We start from the raw sequence: 22,866 nt of genomic DNA, 5'->3' as shown, positions 1-22,866 counted from the left end.
GGCCAGCAAAGCAACCTTTACAAAAGAAGTCCACATTACATACTGTGAATGCCATTACAGAAAACTACAGGTATAGAAAAGCAGCACAGATATGCCATCTAGCAGTAACTCTTAAAAATGTCCTAATCTTGAACAGTTTCTTCTTTCAAGATAATTTTTTCAAGAGTAAGACAAAAGAAAGGCTTTATATTGAAGTTCTTTCCCTTTAGCTGGCTTCCTGCTGAATGTCTAATCACTCTGCTGGAAATGGACCTTTAATGAAATATCATCAATATTTTTTTATTTTTCTATGTAAATACAGAGAAAAAATAGAATAAAGTTAACAAATACAACATTTAATAAGTACCTTAAATTGATACTCAGTAATTAGCATTAAGTGTGTTAAATTTATTGTTAGTGAGCTGTCTTCAATTTGTTAAAGAAACATTTCCTCACTGGGTCAATATTCTATACCAAGGTTATTAGCCAAAAAAAAAAAAGAATTCAAAAGCATGGGCAATAAATTACTGTGGTTGAAAGAAAATGTTCATGTTCCAGAGACTGAAGAATTATATATAAATTTTTGTTACATATTTTACCATAAGATGGCGATACTTAAACACTTCACTATTAGTAAATAACCGAGTAAGTTTAGCATAACATCTCTGTCCTAATAGGAGTGCCTGTAGACAGCAGTCTTGAGTCAGTGATGGCCTGGTATTAAATTAGAGCTTTTTTATTCCCCCAGGCATTATTTTAAAATAATTGATCAGTAAAATAAATTATTACCTGAAAATTATGTGGGACGCCAATAGGAAGGTATTGTGTATACTTGAAATGTCTGATGAGATTTATCTCCATAAGCTGAATAGTTTGTGAGTGTCAAGGGCATGTAAAAAGTTGTCTAATCATGAGCATACTGCACAAAGAAGGAATTTAACATCCCCTTGTTTTCTACAATTAGCTTTATATCATATATTTGCTTCCTAACCTGCAGAGCAGAAAATTATTCTATTTCAATTTAGCATAAAGCAAGATAAATAATTGAGTACTAGTTCCATTTCTAAAGTGAGAGTTCAGTCAGAACTTGTACTTTTTTGCTAAAAATAGCCTGTAAACATTTTTACAGATATAATTTTTCATAGAAATATGAAATATATTGTTCATAGTCAACAACATTAATTCTGTGCCATGTGACATCTTTTTTATGCTTAATGTGGTGTAGCATGAATTTGACTTCACTTTTTTTTGCTTATGAAAACCCAGTTTAACTCTGATAGACGCCAGATTTTGACTAAGAATTCTAATTTTAATCTAATCTTAGGGACTTTTTAGCTTTTTTTATTCCTGACCCTTGACAAAGTCAAAATAGCCAGTAAAGAACATTTTAATATCCCTGAAAATGTCACACAGAGTGATGAATAGAAGGCCATTTTCATGCCTTCTGCACAGTATGCCAAAGCAAAAAGGGCTGGAAGCAAAGTTTCAAAAGTTAATTTATGCCACTTCATTCCAGTGCCTCGTCCTGGTTTTCAGTGCTGGATGGTGACAGACACATAAGATGGAACATTTCTTCCCACTGTTATTTCAGAGCCTGAACTAAAAGAATAATTCGATCAGCTGTTTGTTTCGCTAGTGATTCTACTCTTCTGGGGACAGAGTGACACAAATTTTGGTTTTCCTGCTTTCATGCAGTGTCTCTAAGTATTTAACTTTATAGATCTCACTAAGGGTAAGAGAAGACAGAAAAATAAAGAAAATGCGTGTGTGGAAACCTGTAATTATAATGTGACCATGTGCTGCTCTTTGCACAGATGTGAAACTCCTGTGTGTGCATTGCCTGATGACTCTCTACAGACACAGCAATAGCTGATGCTTTCAAATAGCTCCTATTAAATAGAATTGATATAACTGATTTCTTAGATAATGTTATTAATTCTCTACCACCTCCTGCTTTTTTAAGTTGTCACTGTATCTTACTGATTGAAAAGCAGTCAGAATACTGCATGCGTAAATCAGCTTTCTACTGGCTTCCTTTTTAGGTTCTGTTTTTATGTTTTTAAAGAGGAGTATCTTTTCCATATTGTTAGAAATTCAGTGCATACTTGTATATGATTAATATCTTTATTTTAAAGGAAAAACCTGCCAGAAGAGCTGAACATTGCCTCACGTGGTTGTCTGGTACCTAAATGGTATTGTTAAATTGACATTCAGCAACACACAATATAAATTGTGTCAACACGGTACAGACTGCTGCTGGTAATAAGACTGCAATACTATAAGAATGTTTTCTCAATGTTCACAGTTACAAGACTGCACATCACAAAAAGGCAAATGAGACAAGTTCTACATCTATAAAATACAGCTCTACAGACAGCTGCAGACCTAGGGGCTTTCAGTCATTATTGCTCTTAAGTGGTATAGTGCAATTCCGATTTTTTAAATGACTTAATCTAAAATCTCCGTCATAAACCAGGTTGCATGGCTAAAACATATCATACTGCTTTTATCAGTACTTCAGTTTCAGATGTGATCTTTTGGTGACCTGAACACAGTTGAAAATAACGGCACTCTGCAGCAGCCCCGAGCGTGGCTATAGTACCAAATTCAGTGTCTTCACGTGATGCCTCCGGTTCCACTCTAAACAAATTTATTTCCTTTCGGAGGCTGTCGATCTCTGCTCCCAGCGCCTCGCCGCCTCCCCGGCACTGCTGCAGTCACCCAGCACGATAAACGCCTCCGTGCCTTGGGTGGGACGGATCGCCGCTCGTTCCGGCTGTGCAGCTGCCGGCCTTGGACAGCTGCCGGCCTCGGGCAGGGGGGAGCCCGCCCAGCCCGCCCTGCGGCGGGTGCAGCTCCTGCGTGTGGCGGTGCGGGGGTCGCGGGCAGGTGCGGGGGGTGCCCGCTCTGCGCTCCGGGACCGGGGCCGTGGGCGCCGCCGCATCGCGCCCGCAGCCCCCTGACCGCGGGCGGCTGTCCCGCCTCGGGCCGGGAATCCCGGGGCTGGGGACAGCCATTCCCGCCACGAGCTCTCCCGCCTGGCCCCTCGGACGGCCAAGGACACGCACCCGCCTCTCCCCGGGGCCGCCCAGCGCATCGCCCGCTACCGCATACGCCGTGTGCGGGTCGGCTCCGCCGCTGCGGGAGAACTTGCCGCCCGGCCGGCTCCTACCTTGGAGGGATCGAGGCCGGCCAGCAAGGACAGCAGCAGGAGGTTGAGGATGCTGGCGGCCGCCCGCATCCTGATCCCGGGGCTGCCTCTCCGCGCCGCTCCTCTCGGTCATTCACTCCGCTCCCGCTGCAGCGACCGCGCCGGCAGCCGCGCTCCCTGCCCGCCCGCCCGAGCCCGACTGGAGGCGGCAGCGGCAGCAGCAGCCGCCCGGGGAACGCTCATTCCGCGGGCAGCCTCGGCGCGGGGAGGGCGGGCGAGGCCGGCACTGCCCGAGCTGCCAGAGCGGCTCCGCGGCCCCGTCCCACCCCCGCCCCTCCCCTCCGCCCCCGGCCAGCCCACCGCCAAACTTTGGACCCGGGAGACGGCGGAGCCAGCGCGGCTGGACGGACACGGGTGGCGGATGTGACATCAGCGCCGCCGGGAGGGACCGGGCGGGGGGCGCCGGGGATGCGGCGGTGGCCGGGCTGGGCTGGGCTGGGCCGGGCTGGGGGCTCAGGGCAGCGGCAGCCGCGGGCTGGGCAGAAGCGCGGTCGGGCTGCAGGAGCGCGGGGTGCCCCGTGCAAGGGGGCGGCTCTCCGGCCCCCCACACCCGGGTTGTCCCCCCTGCAGTGGCCGGCGGGGCTCGTCCCTCTGTGGAGGGCACAGCGTGCGGCCCACACCGCTCTGCGCTGGCTGCGGGCGGGCAGGGGCGGCTCTCGGAAAGGAGCACCTGGCACCGTGGCAGCGGGAAGGGGCGAGTGTGGGCTGAGGGGGGGAGCCTCGGGGAGAGGGCTTTCCTCAGGGGGATCCCGCCGGCTCGCTCCCCCACCTAGAAAGTTAAGTCAGGGCTTGACTGAGCCCTGGTGAGGGGAGAGCCAGCTCTCTGCTCCCTAGCTGGACCGTGGGCCAGCAAGGGACCAGCATGTCTCCTTGGTTTGGAGGTGGGAAAGCCTGCGTAGATGCAGGCTGGTGGAGGTCCTTTGAAAGCCTTCCCAAGGACATGTAACATGCAATCAAGTTTCCTTTTCTCTAGATCAGCCAGCACCTTTGCAGTCAGACAACGCTGCTTTGCCAGCCGAGGCTTGGGGTGAGCTCCTCTCTGCCTGTGCAGGTCAGTTCCCCAGTACAGGCAGGAGTGTGACTTGGCTGCCTCAGGGACGCACATTCAGCACAGCTGAGTATGGCCCAAGTGAAAATAACAGAACTAATGTGTTAACACGGGCAAACTATGTTAATGTTTCAGTTATTTTTCCCTTAGAAGACTCAAGCTCAAGATCTATGGGCAGGGTAATCTTGCTTATGGCATAGCCAGGATTAATATAAAAGTGATTTTCAGCTTTTCAGTTAGCGATTTTTTGGTCTTAACTAGATTCTCTGGGGTCTAGGTTATATGCTTTTTCAGCAGCTAGCACAGAAAGGCCAACACACTTGTGCTTTTTTTTTAGGTGCTATGTAATGTTAACAAAGAGAAAAATGAGCTAAAGGTATCCTTAAAAAGCAAAACGTGTGAGGAAACAACCCTCAAACACAACCAAACCAAACCCCAGTCTTGAGAGAGTGTTTTCATTGAATGTCTTACTAGGATAAGTGTGGACAGGGCATGGTTTTCTCACTGTCTCTGGGTCTATAAGATTGGTTTCTTTTGACTTAAAGAGCTAAGACCACTGCTGAAAGACAAATGGAGCAGAAACTGTTCTGCTTTCAGGCTATCTGAAAACATTGCATGTTCTTGGCATAGTGTTCCCAGATCAAAATTGCTGATTTTTTCTTACAGTGTTTTATCATATATTTGAATTTCTTCTTAGATTAAAATAACTAGATTTGCTTTTGTGAGTGGATTAAAATTTATATTTTATGCTAAGATACCTTAGACGTCCCCTTTTGGTCATCAGTATCTTTTACAAAGATACAGTCTTTCATTTCCGTGGAAGGTAGATCTACAAAGTATTGTTCTTTATGACACGGAAAGGAAATTATAGAATTTATCAATAAGCTTGCATTGACATTTCAGGATCAACAACTGAAAGAGAATCCCCTCTGATACAGACTCTATTGAATTGGCTTCTACAAAGAAAATATCAAAGATACAGAAAGGAGATTAGTTAGTAATTTTTTTCTGTAGAAAACATGTAAAAGTTCAATTTTCCATGAAATAACACTAAAAAAAAAAAGCTGCATGTATTCATGTGGATTCAATATTAAATAAAGTAAGGATACCAAAGCACTGAAAGCTTCAAGTTCCCCAAAGTGAATGGTGTTTTCACAAGAAACAATTTCCTGTGAAAAAAGAACACAGATTCTAACGGCACAAAGGCAGGATTGATGGCATTTAGATCTTTTCTAGAGCCCCTCAGTGACTAGTTCTCTAACTTTCCTTACCTTTATTTTCTCCACGCTTTTTTTCCCTTCTTTTTTCCTGTCTGCCATAGGTACGTGTGTATGAAACATTAAATTAAATATAGAATGCAAACTTTTTGAGGAGCTTCAGTGATGCAGTATGTTTTTCCACTTCCTGATGCTGCTTGGAATATTTGTCTTTGAAATCAGTGAAATATGAAGAGTACAGTTAAAAATAAAACCAGTGATTCCCCAGGCCCCTAAAAACATGAGCCTTCAGATCTCCTGAACTCATCAGATACTTTTATGTGTTACAAATTAATAATTTGTTTGATATATGAAAAGGTACCAAAATATATTTCAAAAGGATAGCATAAAATGACCTAATTATTTTCTACTTTATTTTAACAATCTATCAAGAAGAAAACAAAAATACGTTATAGATTTATTCCTTCCCCCTCTAGCAACCTGACAAGTAATATTTTCTTTGCCAGAAAAGACTATCTGAAGACTGCTGAGAATCCCTAGCAATTAGTATCTGAAATAATTGTGTTTGTTAAAGTGTATCTGAAAAAATAAAAAGAAATTCAAGTCCTCATGAGAAGTTTTTGTTTCTGCTGTATGCCCTGAAGTTGCAAGGAAATACCTGATTGTGAAGATCTCTCTCTAACAAAGCTTTTAATCATCCTTAAAACCTATGAAATTCTATGTGAGTTGCATTTCTTCTTGAATTCTTTGTATGGAGATGGCTGCAGTCAGGGTAAATACTTGGTTGTGATAGAAAAGAGAAGGGATATCAAAATCTTTCCTGCAGGCATCAGTGACAGAGTATTAGCAAAGTGGTGGCACGGCTTGTCTAGATAGTGAAGGGTATTCTCAGTGTGTGGCTGAAGTTAAAACTATATTTTTTCACGCCGTATTGCAAGATGTATTGCTGGCACTTGGAATAAGACAGATACTTGTTCACTTGGGTACACAGAAGTTGATCAATTGGATGTAGGTACCACATTATATATAAATAAGTTCAAAGTTTTGCAATCTGAGTTTGACAGCTTGAAAATACTGATGAGAGTTATGAAAAAGGACAACATACATATGGATCTGTAGAAAGATAATCTTTATTTATAGCAGGTGACATGTGAAAACTTTTTAATTGCGGTGCTATCAAGTATTTTTTCTAGACAAGAAAACTTTTCATGAAATCAGTCTTATACTTACACTTAATATTTCATGGGTGCTGAATTTTCTACTAAGTTAGGAGAGTGGTCCAGATTTGGAATTCTAGGCATTCTCCTGATTATCAGAATGAAAAGTTTAGGGAATTGGAAAGAGAGAAAGACCCTTGCTGACATTTACAGAGCTGAAATGTCCTTGAGGGAGATAAATGCATCTTTCATTACAGAAAAGATTTTGATGTCTCATTGAGACTAAAGAGAGAGGAAAAGATAGAACCAAAATTAAACTGTCAGTGATACAGAAGCTAACTTTTATGATATCTGTTGCATTTGATTACATTTGTAAAGAACATGAGAGAAACAAAACACTTCTAGTGTTGTTAAACCAGATGAATAGAAAAATCAGTAAAATACTAATTAATTTAATTTAGCCATTTGAAGGGTGTGTAGATGTTTAATGAAATACAGGAATATTGCTCATGTGGGACAAAGTTCAGGACTACTTTTGGCCTTTTAGGTGCTAACGTAATTTTTAGCGCATAATATAGCTATAGTATTTTCAGATTTACATTCAGTTATATTTATATTTAAATCACTGTCTAAATAGAAATGGGAAAACATAATTAAAGATTACATCAGTGTGAAATGTAGGAATGTCACTTTGTAAAAGTGACAGCATCTATAAATAATGCTTGTTAACCAAGGACGCTTTTCATAGAAGATTATGGAACTCTGCTCACAAACTTTCTGTATTTTCCACTGCCAATCTGGGCAGTACATTACAGCACAAACCCAGCAGGGTAGCCTTGGAGTGTATTTTTGGTTATGTGAGACTTTTATAATTTTAAATATCATAAAACTTAAGGATTAAGATTCTCTTCTGCAAGATTGAAAAGAAAGTAAGTTTATTCTTGATGAACTTCCTGGTGTTCTTAAAATTGCACGATCACATAGAATAAATGAAACTTGGAGAATTAAGGTTGAAATATGCTTTATTTCAGAATTCTAGTACAGATAATAAAATCTAGTCAACTGTTTGATAGAAATTGGGGTTGTCTGACAGATTTTTAAAATCAAGAAGGTATGATTTCTCAGTATGAATAATATGATTTTTAAACAGTAAAATACTCGGTTGGCAATATTTAAAATAGACTATTGCCTCTTAAAATACATAATTTGCAGCCTGTCAAGTCACAGTTGAAGTTGGGCTAAGTAGCGGATTACATCCTCAGGTAAATCTTAGGAATCTGTAGAGTGTTTAATATTAAATATTTCTTCTAATTTATGTATTTTTAATGTGCTTTGCAAATACATACTGCAGAAGCAACAAAGAGCAATATGCTGTATGATGATAAATGTACGAATTTACTTTGATAGTAATTTTCTAAACATTTATATGCAGGCAAAACTAGTTTGTGTCTGATAGCATATATATGAATATTGACCAAAATGTCAAAGTAAAGAGGCTGCTTGCAATATTCCAGTGTAACAATATGATGCTTATGGGAATTGAAAGGACCAGGGTATCCTCAGCTACTGATCATTGGTGAGTTCTCAGGGCTCAGCATCTTGCAGGACTGGGTCTCAAAATAATAAAATAATAAGGCATCATTGCTAAAAGCTCAATTGCAATACCAGTCTTTGTCATAATCAGTTAAGGTCACAGGTATTAGAAGAAAGATTAGGTCGTGATTGTAAGTGATGGTGCTAACATTCTGATGGATTTTATGTTCTGTTCCATTTTAAGGTTTTGAATGTTACCATCACACCTGATATTTTTCCCCAAATGAAGAATCACTGTTTCTCTGTCTTCTGTGCAGAAATTTCTGCTGGAATGAAGAAAGAAAAGTTTGCATAAGAGCTTGTCACAAAGACAAATGAGTTTAAGAGGTGGGTGTTTTCTGTAATACAGTAGTTAATTGCTTTGATTTTTAATAAGTTTCAATTTTTAAAAGAACCTGGCAATGTGGTGCTATTTGTGGTACTATTGCAATATTCATAGTTCTGTCTCATATAGCCAAGGGCTTGTTACACCTCATGACATAAATGCAGGCACTGTTAGGATATTTTTTTATAAATTGACACATATTTGATATTTTAATTCCAGCTGGATGTTAGAATATAACTTATCTGAAAAAGTAATTGTTTAGGATGATGCTTACTGGAATTCTCCAGGTGCTTCTTTAGGATTACATTTTAAATACTGATGTAGGTTCATAGCTGTGAAAGAAGTTTGTTGGAATGCTCTCTGAGATCAGGTCAAGCAGGGAGGAAGCTTTTTAAAAGGTAAATGTTAGGAAGAGAAATGTTTTAAGAAGGTGTTTTGATTTACTGCATACAGTATTTATTATGTTCTAAAGTGTTTCTAAAAAGTAAATTGATAGGTCTCTTGGCAATTATCAGGTGTGGTATCTGCTCTTCTTAATCTCTGAGAAGATTATTCGGGTTATGCACTGATTATCATGAGTGACAAGACCTCCAAAATAGCTCCACCCAGGTCTCAAAGCAGTACAAGTGTGCTGACTAAGAGTTACTCTGGCTGCCCTTAACAGCTCAGCTACTTCTGCATTCCACCTTGTACAGTGTCATTTGTTTTCTATTTTCTCATTACAATATCAAATTTGGGAGTCTCTAACTTGCATGTCCAACATATTATCCATTTTTTATCCTATTCCATTTGCCCAGTGTTACCCCAAATGCTTGAGAGTGGGCTCTAGTATTGTTTTGATTTTACTCCTATCCTGTTGCAAAACATCAACAAAGAGACAGATGAAATAATTCCACTCATTCATAGCTTTGGCTGTAATACTTGGTCAAAATACAGGGTCTCTTCTTTAGAGAAGAGAGTTTATAAAGGTTTTCTTCAATTTTCTGTAGGATATCAGCCCCTTTGTAAATTGTAGAGGGAATAACTGGATTAAATCATCCATAATTGTAATAAAGCTGTGTTCTGGAGCAAAATGGCTTGTTTTCTCTCATACTCTGCTTTACATTCCAGTAATTTTGTTGATCTTTTGGAAGGCTATCCCTCATTTATAACTAGAGTGTCTAAAAAGTGAATCATAGCTACAATATCTGACATTCAGGAAGCATGAAAACTATAAATACCACACATTTTTAAGACCTAAGAAAACCCTTTTTCCCTATTAGGACAGTCAAGTAGTGTAACAGGTTGCCCAGCCAAGGCAGCACCGTCTGCATCCTTGGAGGTTTTCTGGACCAGATTGAATAAAACTCTGAGTAACCAAGTCTGACTTCACAGCTGACCAAGCTTTGAGCAGCAGTTTGGACTGGAGACCTCCTGAGGTCTCTTCCAGCCTGAATTGTCCTGTTATCCTGTAACAGTATAAATGGTGGTGATGTGCACTACTGGCTTGTCTCTTTAGCTGTGGGCAGGACTTGGAGCAACCCACCTTATCCCTCAACATATCTGAGAAAATGGAGGTTCTGTATTTCCCATCAGTGTGTATTTTTTGACCAATGTGATGTATATTATATGGGTTTATGTGCATATATATATATATTGCTATGTAGACCAGTTTGATACAAATTTTAATTACAGGAACAGTAGTGTAGAAATTACTCTATTTTCCAATCTGATGGAGTTTTATTGAAAATCAGAAAGAAAAGAAATTAGGTGGTTTTGGTAGACCTCTGCCTTTTTCCAGAAGCTAGCTGTAGTGTTTGTGTGAATGATATCAAACTTTTTCATAATTAATTTTTTTAAAAGGTCACTTCTCTGTGCTATGCCCTGACCATTGTTTTGCAGGAACTTCAGCTTATACATTATTACCATTTTTTTTTGTCTCAAGCCAGAGGAGATGTCTTTAAATCAGAGTAATACTGAGGGTTGACAGTGAAATAAATAAGCTGTGAACTTCCTTGCTCACATTTGAACTGCATGAGTGTTCATGTAAATCTAATGATCTTTTTGGGTAGAACCTAGCTTCAGCTGTTAGGCAGTGGACTCAAAACCAAAGCTTTAATGAGTTCTCTGAGATAGTCTCCTTTTTAGTTTTAAACCTGAGGATGAAAAAATCCATGAGATACTACTCATTCTCTTACAGAATGTGAACAGTCTTTATTTGACTTGTGAATGAGGGGTTTGGTAACATATTTTTTGGAAGGCAGCACAGCTTTTCTTTCAGAGAGTGGTACAAATCCCTTGCTGTCATACTCAGCAGATGGCAGCATGCATGTTGACTGGCTGAGTATCTGCTCAAATCTTTTAGCTGCCATACCATATTGATGAGCAGAGTAATTAATTTGTCAGTGTCTTTAAGGTCAATCACAGTGGAAGCTTTCAGTGTGTTAATATGAAAAATCATATTTACCCTGAGGGCACACTGTCACAGCAGGTAGGAATTAATTGTGGAATTATATAATTTTCTCCCTAGAATACAACTGTGTTCAAAGAAGGAAAGCATATAAAACCAGCAGAGTACAATTGAGGACCCCAGTGTTTAAAACATTAAAATACCAATTTAACATTTCCACACATGCATATCTGAGTGGTACCAGGATCAGGGCCTGGGATTAGGCTATGAAAGGTTATGCAGATAGTAAAAAAAAAAAAGGAAAAAAGACATGACCAAGCAAATGTTTTCATGTGATTGTTCAATATCAATTCTGATGTCATTTGAATGTGGCCAGTTTTGTTTCTAATAGCAGATCAAATGTGGTGTAGATGACATATTATAAACTCCTGAATATGAGCAATGAAGGCATACAAATTGCCATGTCAGGTAGAAAAAAAACTTGTTTTTTTCAATCTACACAGAATATTGCAAGGGTGGTGTTTTTCGTTGTAGTGTTCTTATCAGACTTGCAGAAACAGGAAGAAAGGGGTACGGAATACAGAAATCTAGAATGCTATCTGAATTTTTCAGCTATGCTGAATTTTGTCCAGGACTCTTAAAGTGAACTCTTATGGTGAAAAATGCTATAGATTTTTGATTATTGATGAATATTGGAAATATTCTTTTTTAACTGTTCGAGCAGCATTTCCTCTGTTTTTGTGAGTTTGTAGGAACTGAATTTTAAGGCCTGTTGATGGTATTTGTGTAGATATGAAGATAAATTGGTATCTCACTGTCTTACATTTATTTAAAAAGGTCAATGAAACATTAGATTCATCTAACAAAAAAGGATCATTGTCATGTGACCTAAAAAAAAATCAATCACACAGACTACTATTAAGTTATGGGTGCATATTACTGGGTAATACCAACTACTGTGTACCTCACAAGATACCTTCTAAAATTTGTTCAGAAAACTGCGTGAAAATTTCCCAACGAGTAGATATTTTTATCTAGTTACAGATAATTGGCAATAAAAGAACATGCTATTTTTGGTCACTGATTTAATGAAAAAATTATTCATTGCAATTTAAGCACTTTCTGAAGCAGCTTAAGTTCCTGATCCTGGAGAGATTTATATGCATAGTTATAAACATGGATAAAGGTTGTAGGGATATCAGCCAGTGAAGTTAATAGGAATGTTGCCTGTCTGTATTTCCATTAGTGTGAAGTGGTGGCATTTGTTGTATTTCAAATGAATTGTGTTTGTAGATCTTAATTTTTTTTTTTCCTCTTCCCAACTCTCAGAACAAAGTTCTAAACTAACCATCTTTGGTTGCAGATTTTTTGTGTTAAAAATGGATGCAGAAGATATTTGTAACTATAATGTACTTTCCCACTTGGTCACTCTTGGTTCCAGTTTGGCAGTGCAGTGGCTCAAGTAATTTGCCCATTGATTCACATCTCTCCTTCTCTAGCAGACAATCTAATGCTTAGGTTGGCTCTAGCAGATGTACAGGCCATTCAAATAAAATGCAGGAGAATTTCTTCAGCCGTATTTTTGTGAACATTACTGTCAGCAAATACAAATATTGTAAGGCTTTATTTTATGATTTCTTTTTTATTCTGAAGCTTTATTTGATGTCTTATTAAAATGTTTGCCAGTTTGGTAAAATCGGTATAACGGAACTGTTTTAGACCTTACACTTCTGTAATGGAGAGGAGACTGGAAATTTTATATGGGGATACAGGGATGTGCATAAACTTCAGCTAGGTTTCCAGTAAAACCAGCAGAGTCATAAAGAAATCACATTGTGTTAACATTCTGTGTTTCATATTGTGGAGACTTCCCTTCTACACCTATCCTTTGAGAATTCAACTCCTATAATATAGGGTATAGTGTTTCTTTTTCTCGAGTATTTGATTTCTGCAGTGAATATGGACTGTTAGTCAGCTGGATCTTCTGTAAAAGTCAAGAACAAACTATTGTAATATGTTTGACAGGATTTAGGGAATACAATGCATGAATCAGTATTCCTTTTTTTGTACAAGTATATTAGTTTCTTAACTGATTGAGCGAGACTGGGGAGACAGGAAAGCTTTATTAACATAATAACATCTATTTTTCTTCTGTTTGTGTTTAAAGGCAAACATTTGCTTTTTTATGTTTGAGCTTGTTACAAAGTGCAGTGTGTTTGCAAGAATGAGATGAAGAAAGAAAAATAATTACCTGTAGACTAGGAAGTCTTTAAAGTCTTTTCATAGAAAGACTTTAAGCGTTAGTTTTGGTTAATTCATTCAGCCAAGAAAACCAACAGTTTGGGCCACTGTAAGCTTTCAGTTTGATTCCATTATAGCTGTCACTCAGCTGTGCTGAGATGCTTACAATTAAATTAGGGATTATTGGCACTGTCTAGGGCAATACTACTGAATATTTTGCATGTAAATCCATAACTGTGGAAATTCAGTTTATCTTATAGAAATGCTCAAAACTGTCCAAATTACTGTAGTCAGTTTTTGTGCAGCTTTAATGCAGCTAGGCATAATTTCTGAGTGGGCAGAACTGCAAGGTGAACCAGGAAGAGCATGATAACAGCCTATAAATTTTTAATGGCTTACAAATTCTCTATGTGAATTAGTTATTTGGAAAGTTAGTGAAGTCCTTACTGTGTTAATAAAATATTTTCTTTGGGCATCTGTTGGTTTAATTTAATAACTGCATGCTAGAAATCACAGAGAAGACACACAGTGGCTCCAGACAAACTTCTGACAGGGGGTTGAGATGAACACCTGAATCATTTAGTTGAGAAGGTGCTGTTTCCATCTGCCAAGGAACATGCATGGGATTTCTGTTGCTAAGGTACGAGTCTTAAGTTTAAGAGAATATTAAATAATTGAAAATAATTATCTAGAAGAGGAAAAAGAAAATGATACTTTTGAAGAACTGTTTCCACAGTAACAGACCAACAAGGGATGAACTATGTTGAAAAGTGTTTGGGTTGACTAGCTTGGTTTTTTTGATCTGTCTTCTACCAAGTGAAAAAAGCAAACAATGTGTTTGCTCCCTCCTTCATCTTCCTCCTTTTTTCTTGAAATTTAATATTGGCTAATTTTATCCAAATATAAGGAGGATGTGTCAAAGGAGAGGAGATGTGTCAAAGAAATTAATACTAGAATTTGGTGAAAAAAAGTGTTAGTAGTGGTGGTACAGAGGACAGCCCTGCATGAGCATTGCCTGCAGAGAACAGATGTTAGATTTGACTGTTCTGTGTGATTTGCTAGCTGGGTGAGCAGCATATCTTTGCTTCTGAACCAGTCACGGGCCAAAGAAATCTCTCACGCATTTGGTATTGAGAAGTCCTTGAACAGGGTGAGCATACTTGGAATGAGAAGCATTCCTATCTTTTATTATGCAATCTTCAGATAGGAAAATCTTCAGTTGGAGTCCATGACATTGGTTTGATAGTTTGTTGTTAAATAATCCTCTTTCTGTGTGCAAATGCTTGGAAAAGGAATATCTGGAATGTACCAGTTTTCAAATTGATCAGTACCTGTATGTATACTATATGGGTCTGTAACAAAATATATTAGGATATAGTACTAAATTATATTATTTTATAGACCTGTAATGAACACTTGAGTTCAAACGTTTTTGAGTTATGTGTCAGATAGAGGAGTAACATTACCTCTGAAAGAGCAGACTTACTGGGCTAGCATATGGACATTGCTACTGACATTTCCTCACTTATTAGATTCTATAGGAATGTGATTAACTATGTTCTGAAATGTAATTTCCTAATTAATTCTTTGCCTAAATGAAATTAGCAGGCATTCTGCATATTTTGATTGTTCAAAACCACTGAACTAGAGGATCTTGATTTTATTGTTCATCCTTTTAAATGGAGAAAATGTGTTGCCTAACTAGATTGAGAAAATTAGTTCTTTGAAATATATTGACATTACTCTAAAAATTAAAAACTACTTCTTTTGATCAAAGCTCTATAGAAATCTTGCTAAAAGATTTTTAGTGGTCTTGCTTTTTCCAAAGTATTAAATTATAGCTTTTAAAAACATGCTAAGGATTTTAATTTGACTTGGTTCTCCCATTCTGCGAGACTGACTGAAACAAGAAGATCAAAGCAGGATCAAAGGCATTCATATGCCACAAAAATCAGATGGAAACAGTAGATGATTTTTCAAGAAGCTTTACCTAAGTCAACAAAGATTTGTAAAGATGGCACAGCTCTCCAGGCTAGTTAAGGAAGATATTAGAAGTACTTACATAAAATTTTCCTATTTGTCTTTCAGAGCTTCAAAATGTAGTCTTCGGAATAATATATACTTAGGTTGGTTGAAAGGTTGCATATGAAAGTGTTTCTACATGTATTAAAAAAAAATTTTTATAACTTATGTACACACAGAGACGACTAACTAAAACGGTTTTCCTGTTTCTGGTAAACAGTTTTCAGTATTTGTGAGGAAAAAGAGTGTTGTTTGGTAATTAAGAGGACATGAATTAGAAGGAAATCTTTTCTGTTAGTCTTGATATTTTCTGACCTGGCCATTTACAGATTTTTTAAAAAAGTTTGGAGTCCTATCTTAGACAGTGTTTATACTGCAGATATTTATTAATTATACACATAGCAGTAGAAGGGGAATGAAGGTAAAAGAAGGGGAAGACTGTGAACAGAGGTATAAAAGAAGGGAAAATGACTAAAACAAAAAATTTAGAGTGACAAAGCAATACAGAAACTGGAACAAACCCAAACCAATTACTTAAATTTTCGTAACTTCTTATTACCTGCTCACGCTAAAAACCCCCAACCTTAAGCACATCCTAAAAGCACATGGATTTGTATTATTTTGAATTATGTTATACCTTTTGAGTTTCAACTAACTAAAACTGATAATGCAGGAAAACCCAACTCCCATAGCACTGTATTTGTAATGTTTCTAATCAACTCCTAATCAGCAAGGATACAACCCTCTTGCACAGACATAGTTCTTTTTAAAGCTAAGGCATTTAATAATTACAGATGGTGAACTGAGTTGAAATTTAGGAACCTTTTGACAGTCATCATTAGTTTGCAGTATGCTGTTCCCAAGAGTCTTGGTTTGCTTGTATGCCGACATTTAAGTCACTGTCATTCAGTGTAAATGACATATATAACACGCATAAATGGCTAAGAGAGCTCTATCTGTTGTGTGAGTAACACTGAGCCTTTGAAATATTTAATGTCATTAACTTTCAGCAGAAGAAAACAACCCCTTAGGATATGGTTGTGGCTTTTTTTTTTTTAATTGCTTTGATGATGATGATGTATCCCTTATACTTGAAAATATTTTTGCTGGTGTTTTTGTTGTCCCTCGTATCTCAGCATCTGAGTCATAGTCAGAATTGAATGAAGACTGTCTCTTAGGGTACAAAAGCTCTTTGAAAAGATGTCTTGAAGAACTCACACCTGCTGTATTGCTAGCATAGAGTAGCATCAGAAAATATGTATGAGCTAAACCTCGGTTGGGTGTAGCAAAGAATAAGTACAACTGGCTGGAATCTACCCGTGTCTACTTGGCCAATGCAAAGTTTTCTTCATTCTTACTTTTTACCTGTGGTGCCAAGCTGAATGACTTTTTATTTCCATTTTTAATTGTGTTTATAAAAACTAGTGCAGTTTTGTCTTTAGTTTCTCTCCTAGGCTTGGACTAGTAGTTATCAAGCTAATATATTGGGAACATTTAGGCTAAGTGTAACTGTTACTGCTAGTTAAAAACAGTGGAGTGCACAGATCCTGGATATCATTTTGTTTTTTTTCAATTACTTTCAGAGGAGTAATTGTTGGAAAAATCTTGATTTCCTATGAGCCCTGTGATAAGCTATCTGCATTGTGCTCCATCACAATTTATATGTGGGTGAGGTCAGGCACAATCTGGTTGATGTAGCAGGTGTGCTCTAGCACTGTTTTTCTAATTTTATATATTGGTTTTGGTATGGTACTCCTTCAGATAACAGTGGTCTAGATCATTGCAAATTAAATAAGAGATTAAATGAAAGCTCCTTATTTGTATCTGCTCTACTATCCAAGTGTGGCATATGGTCTTGTACAGACTAGGAGTAATTTCTGTGCCAGATTAAATACCCTAAATACCAGCAGCATATGAAAACTAAGCAAAAAGCAGCATCACAAGCAAAATGGAAAGTTAAGCACAAAAGCTATCCATAAGTATAAGCATATAGCATTAGAGTCTTTGTGTTTGCAAATGTGAAAATCCAACTAATTTTTCACTCTCTTATAGCAATTGAATGGCCTTGTGGCAGCCAAGCTTTACCTCATGAATCACTTGCAGCTCTGAAGCAGTTCATATTTCTTACCTGTTCCAACTGTGTTGTATAGGAATCACTGCAGGAATATGCTAGTATGGGATCTGCTAAGTCATAAGAATTCCTGTGGGGAAAAATGGGTCAGGAGAAGTGGGGAATCCAGTGTTATTTGGTTGTATTAGACCCAAGTGTAGATCTTGCCCTGTGTATTCTTCTGGGAGGAAGGAAAGATATCTGGGAGGATATCTTCCTTTGGAAGATATCACCTCTTCCTTGGGAACCTTAGGAGGAACTGAGAAGCTCTTACAGTTTCAAATAGCTGAAGATTTTAGTATGTAGGTGTAGGAAGAAGACTATAAAGGACATTGATGCAAGGAGTAGGTAAGGAACATTTTCTCAGTCTGTTTTCTCTGAGTTGACAGGATTTTGTAGTGTGGAGAATCAGAATAACATTGATGATATATACAGTTAAGTTTCTGCACACAAGATGGAGTGTGTACAAAACCTGTGTATACACCCTAGCTTGAGCTCTATCCCACAGTAAGTGTACAACTTCCACCTTCCTCCTTTTGCTGTAGTGTGTGTCTGGGTTTTTTGACAGCTTCAAGTGTTTTAGTCTCACTGGGGAATGGGAAGCCTTCCCCCTCATCTCCAGGTTAGTGCAGGTTGGCAACTTCACACCAACCAAAGCACTATCCTGTCTGTTGAGAAGGTAGTTTAGAATGCCACAGTTCATCAGGTAACAAGCAGATGGCTGACACAGTTTGGTCAGAAGGGAACTGGAACCTTAATAAGCCACCAGAACACACTGGCATTAAAAAGATGCTAAGTACAGGACTTGGGTACAAAGTTTCAAGGGAAGGCTGTGTAGTGTCAGCAGCAGGTAAAGGGACTGATGACAATTCTCTCACCAAGGGAAACAATGGAGACCAGACCATGATTGGTGCTAAATGAGGCAGTGCTGAATTAATAATGTTTTGGCTTAGCTAAATGATCTCTCTTGCATGCTGTCTTCCCTCATGTCTGGTTAACAATTTAACTCCAACTACCCTTTGTTTAAAGTAGTGCTCATTGAAGACTGAAATAAGTCAGCTGTGAAAAAAAAACCCTGGAATTAATTTTGATATTATTTGAAGTTTGGAAGAATACTTCTGAAGCTCCATTGAACATTTCAGACACGGAAGTACCATAGCCAAGATATATACCAAAATGTGATAGAAGCTGTGGCTTCATAATTTAACAAGAACACAGTTTTATCTTTATTGTTCTTTATATCCAGACGTGAATGTATATGAAGGCCGGAGTGCAGGAGTACCTGGGAATTTATATCCCCTAAACTACAGTATTACAAGCAATTACTTAGGGCTCTAAGTGGACGTGGTAGCGTGTAAGTCAGTACGTAAACCTTCAGTTCAGAAGACAATGCACTGAAGTACAGCTCAGTTCAGCAGTAGAATGTGTTGGATAAACTAGAACTTTATACACATTCAGTCACTGAGCTGAGAGACCCAGGTTTTAGTATTGTGTATGGCAGTACCTTATCAAGCTTCTGATCCTGCGCTATGCACATTAGCTTTATAAGATTAGGCAAAAACGATCATTTAAATTGTAATTAGTCTTTCTGATGCTTAATGGACCAAAAGACTTCCACTATTTCCTCTAAGTTTGTGGAATACACTAAATCTCAGTCTTGAAGCTAAGAAAAGGTGACAGCAGTGATTAAAAGACCGCACACATTTCACTGAAAGCATTGACACATGTAAATCTAGTGAGGAATTTTTTATTACATTGAAAAAAAGTCTGTAAGCCAGTTAAAAATTAAAGCAGAAAACCACTAAAATGGAATGTAAAAATGTTTCCTGTCTGAAAAAGCAAAAGTGGTTGCCAACTAAAAAAAAAGAAATCAGTATATTTGATCGATAGTTTCATAATGGATTCTTTATTTTCATTTGCATTTGTAAAATTTTGTTGAAAATTCTTACAAATCAGCTCAGAATCAAAATCTTATTGTTTGGATGAACATGAAAATCCTTATCTAATATTATCGTCAGTTTGATAGTAACCTTCCAGAAGTACAAGCAGACTAGGAATCCAGGCCGCTCTCTAATTCCTATACATTAAAAATGTGAGAGTTTGGAGGGAGTGGGAAAGAAAACAACTTATTGTTGTAAGAAAACAATAACCTGAAAAGAGATACGCCTGGTTTTGTATTCATTGACGGCTCATCTTTAATAGCTCCATAACCACGAAGGAAATAGCTTTCTTTAAAGGCACTATAGAGAGAGTACTATCTGAAGAGGGCTTATTGCTTCCTATGCTCCATGAAAAGATGTGGCTTTTAATGAAATATGCATAAAAGTCATTTTAGATATGTGACCTACATAATCATACCCATCCTGAGAGGCTAGGGTAGAAAATTATTCTATTCAGAATAATTAAACTCCTCCTTTGTATTATTTCTCATTAATTCAATATTCTTCTAAAAAATAAAGCTCCCACAACAGTTTTAGTAATCAGCTTTTCAGATTTATGAGCTATTTTTATGCTAGTATTGTTCTGTGAGACAAGGCTCCTTGATCAATTGCCAGGTAACTGTTTCAGTCTTTTCCCAACACCCTCCTAATCCGGCACATTCAATTATTTTTAATTGAGTAACTTCATTATTCAAAAGGTCCCCTTGTCATAATTCTGTAAACATTAACAGTGTCTTATACAAACAATTATCTAAATATAGTCGTGTTGCTTCCTTCATCCCCATATCTCTTCTTGTGCAGAAAAAAATAGTTCCCAAGCAAAGAAGAAACATGGTAGAAAAATTAAAGAAGCTTATTATCATTAAAATTATTCCCCAAAATGCAAGACCAGTTGTAATTGGAGGTCCAGACATAAGACAGCTCTAAGGAAAAATTTTAAGAGGCTTGAAAGAGCTTTCAGTATACTTTTATGAAAAAAACCATGCAGTTCTTCTGCTTGTCTGCAAGGAAATGTTCTATCTCAAGCATTCATAAGTATACACACAATGAAAATGCAAAAGTAAAGAATAAACAGAAGTGATTCAGGTAGTATATTTTTAGGCTGAGATAAGGAAAAGATTACAGTGACAGTCTGCTTTAAAGCAGTATGTTTTATGTTACCTAAAATTATGGAATCATTGAAATTAACGTTCATGCATTCTTAGTTGCGTAGTTACAGTGTACCAGCTGCCTCCTTTTTAAAAGAAAGGATGGCTTTCTAAGTTCAAATGTTCTTCCTGAAACAATTGTTCCACCAACAGTCACAAAAATGCCTCTGCTATTAAAAAAAAAGGAATTAAGAGGAGTCTCTGAAAGGATGAAGAGGGACTGAGTGAGGGAAATGGTGTCAGTAACACTGTAGCTGCCTTTTCTACAGAGTATCCTTGGTTCTTACAATGACTCTGAAATGCTTGATGTTCATGACAGAAGAAGGAAGCCACGGAGAAGAGATCTTGTCCCTCTGTAGTGAAAAATTTTTATTTTATGAGTTCTTGTAAGAATCCTCCAACAATAACAACATTCTTATTTTTGCCAAGGGTGAGAAAAAGGTATTCACATCATCTGACATATATATTCAAAGTTTATTCCCTTGATCGAAATTTAGACATCCAGTATCTTGCAGCAGATTAGACAATCTAGCTATAAAAGATACCTGAGCTGCCATTACAGTTGATTTTTAGCTATACATGCCCCAAGGGCCAATCATTATTAGTTCTGGTAATTGTTTCCCTAGTAGCAGCTCACACAGTAGGCCTCCTAGCACTGCTTTCTGTTCATGACCCATGCTTAAGGCAGTATCAGTTGCTACTCAGACTTCAAGCAGACCAGCTGTACAGTGGCTGATAGATCAGAAAGAAACCCTACTGATAGGAAGAGGAAACTGCCCAGGACTTCAGTGAGCAGTATGGTGGAACATCACTTTAAGGAATACAGACACCTGCATGGATATTTAGAGCCTCTGTAGTGAGTAACCAGAAGTTGAGGTGTACTAAAGGCAAACTTGTGGAAATCAGCATAAGGAATAACAATCTGTGCCGGTCTGATTTTTTTGTATTTTTTTGGTATAGTCCTCTGTGGGAGCCTTTTTGTATTGGATAGCTGGCCTGCTAAACAGTGTACCTAATTTAAGTATGTAAAATTAGGCAACGTAACTGTCCCCTGGATACCTCCCTGAGCATCCACTGATGGAATACACCATTAAATGCTGAGATCTCATATGAATTAATGTATTGTTTTTCTGGTAATGTTAAGTACAGTTTTACTTTTCATTAATGAACTTCTGTTTAATTCTTATGAAAATGCATCTGAGATACAATCCAAGTAATTCCTGACTAAAGCCTCCATCTTCTTCAGCTGCTTATGAAAACTCCAGTACTGTTGTAAAAATCAAAGGTTGTAACTGTAATGTACTACATGAAGACAATGTGGATACTAAATTAGCCTTGTAGGTATCTCCAAAATGCAATAGATTAATTAAAAACTGCTAAATGTACTCATACTTCACTGTAGGATGTGTAGGATGATGAGGAAAATTTCTAATCTAATACAGAGATGAACCCCAAATACCTTTGACTCTGAAGTTGGCAAATACCATGCAAATGGAGCTTCTGAAGGATATTAGTGAAAGCAGGAACAGGGCACCCTGGTTTTGCCTCCCTAGAGAACTAGTAGCAATATTCTATGGCTGCTTGTTATAATTTATACATTTTCTGGAAAATTGGAGTGTTGTGGTACTAACATTAATCCAGACCTTTCAAGTTTTATGTTTTACTAAAGGAGGGTTGGAATTCATAGAAGGTAGATATTATGAAGAAGATGAAAGGCTAAATATAGATTTGACCTTTTATTTGAAAATCCAGGAATGATTGCCAATAGCTAGTTCTTAAGCTTTTGAATCTATCTGCTTGATGAAGCAATTTTATTCCTTCCCTTTTTTAAGCACATAGGGTAGGGTTTTACATATGTCAGGACTATACATTGCTTTACAATATTGTTTTATTGTTAATTGGACTGGAACTGACTCTGAATGCAGATCTTTCCACATACTCTCCTGTTACCATTTATGAAATAAAGAAATACTAGATTATGGGAAAGCGCACTTTTGGACTGGCCCTTTTCAGAGAAGAAGCCATGTGATAAATTTGTGTGTCCATGCTTCTTTTCTCTCACATACACTTCACTTGCTGCGCTTACATGCTGCTTATACTACCTCCACCATCTAGTATTGGCTATAGGGAGTATTGAAAATAGCTATCAGATAAGAATTGTAATAAAAACCCCCTTATTTAACTTCACATTTTGCATAACAAAAGATCACAGCAGCTGATAATAGAAAACTGCTATTATCATAAATAAATACTCTGTGATGAATATTTAGCATATGTCTTCGATCTAAATTTAAGTACATTTTGTTGTTTATTTCATTTCTTCTTCCTTTGTCTGCTTTTTCACCTAGATGGTTCTATTTTAAACAGACACAATGAAGGAATTAGTAATACCTGAACGTTATCTTGGCTCAGCTTAAAAACAGTGCCAAAAGGTAATCAAATGTTAATGTAGGTCAACATCATCCCAATAGTCAGCACTGACACAG

At 37.9% G+C, this 22,866-nt stretch overlaps 1 protein-coding gene and 1 long non-coding RNA gene across 6 annotated transcripts in view; one reads left to right on the top strand and one right to left on the bottom strand.

The window, feature by feature from the left end:
- Positions 1-3,447, bottom strand: part of OLFM3 (olfactomedin 3) — a 52,554-nt gene extending 49,107 nt beyond the window's left edge. The window contains exon 1 of one of the 2 annotated variants that reach the window (XM_017827261.1): positions 3,152-3,447. In XM_017827261.1, the coding sequence (XP_017682750.1) occupies positions 3,152-3,220 (69 nt within the window). In that variant the 5' untranslated portion in view covers positions 3,221-3,447. The remainder of the gene's footprint in view (positions 1-3,151) is intronic. The other variant, XM_017827262.1, reaches the window with a different exon arrangement.
- A 351-nt stretch (positions 3,448-3,798) lies between these two features.
- The window catches only part of LOC108503342, a 174,130-nt gene continuing 155,062 nt past the window's right edge, over positions 3,799-22,866 (top strand). For all 4 annotated transcript variants that reach the window (XR_001876806.1, XR_001876804.1, XR_001876807.1 and 1 more), the window contains exons 1-2: positions 3,799-4,241; positions 8,390-8,532. This is a non-coding gene — a long non-coding RNA (uncharacterized LOC108503342). The remainder of the gene's footprint in view (positions 4,242-8,389; positions 8,533-22,866) is intronic.

Source organism: Lepidothrix coronata, unplaced genomic scaffold (genome assembly GCF_001604755.1).
Source record: "Lepidothrix coronata isolate B3197 unplaced genomic scaffold, Lepidothrix_coronata-1.0 Scaffold136, whole genome shotgun sequence".
Lineage (NCBI taxonomy): Eukaryota > Metazoa > Chordata > Aves > Passeriformes > Pipridae > Lepidothrix > Lepidothrix coronata.
This window is presented reverse-complemented; position numbering and strand designations above follow the sequence as displayed.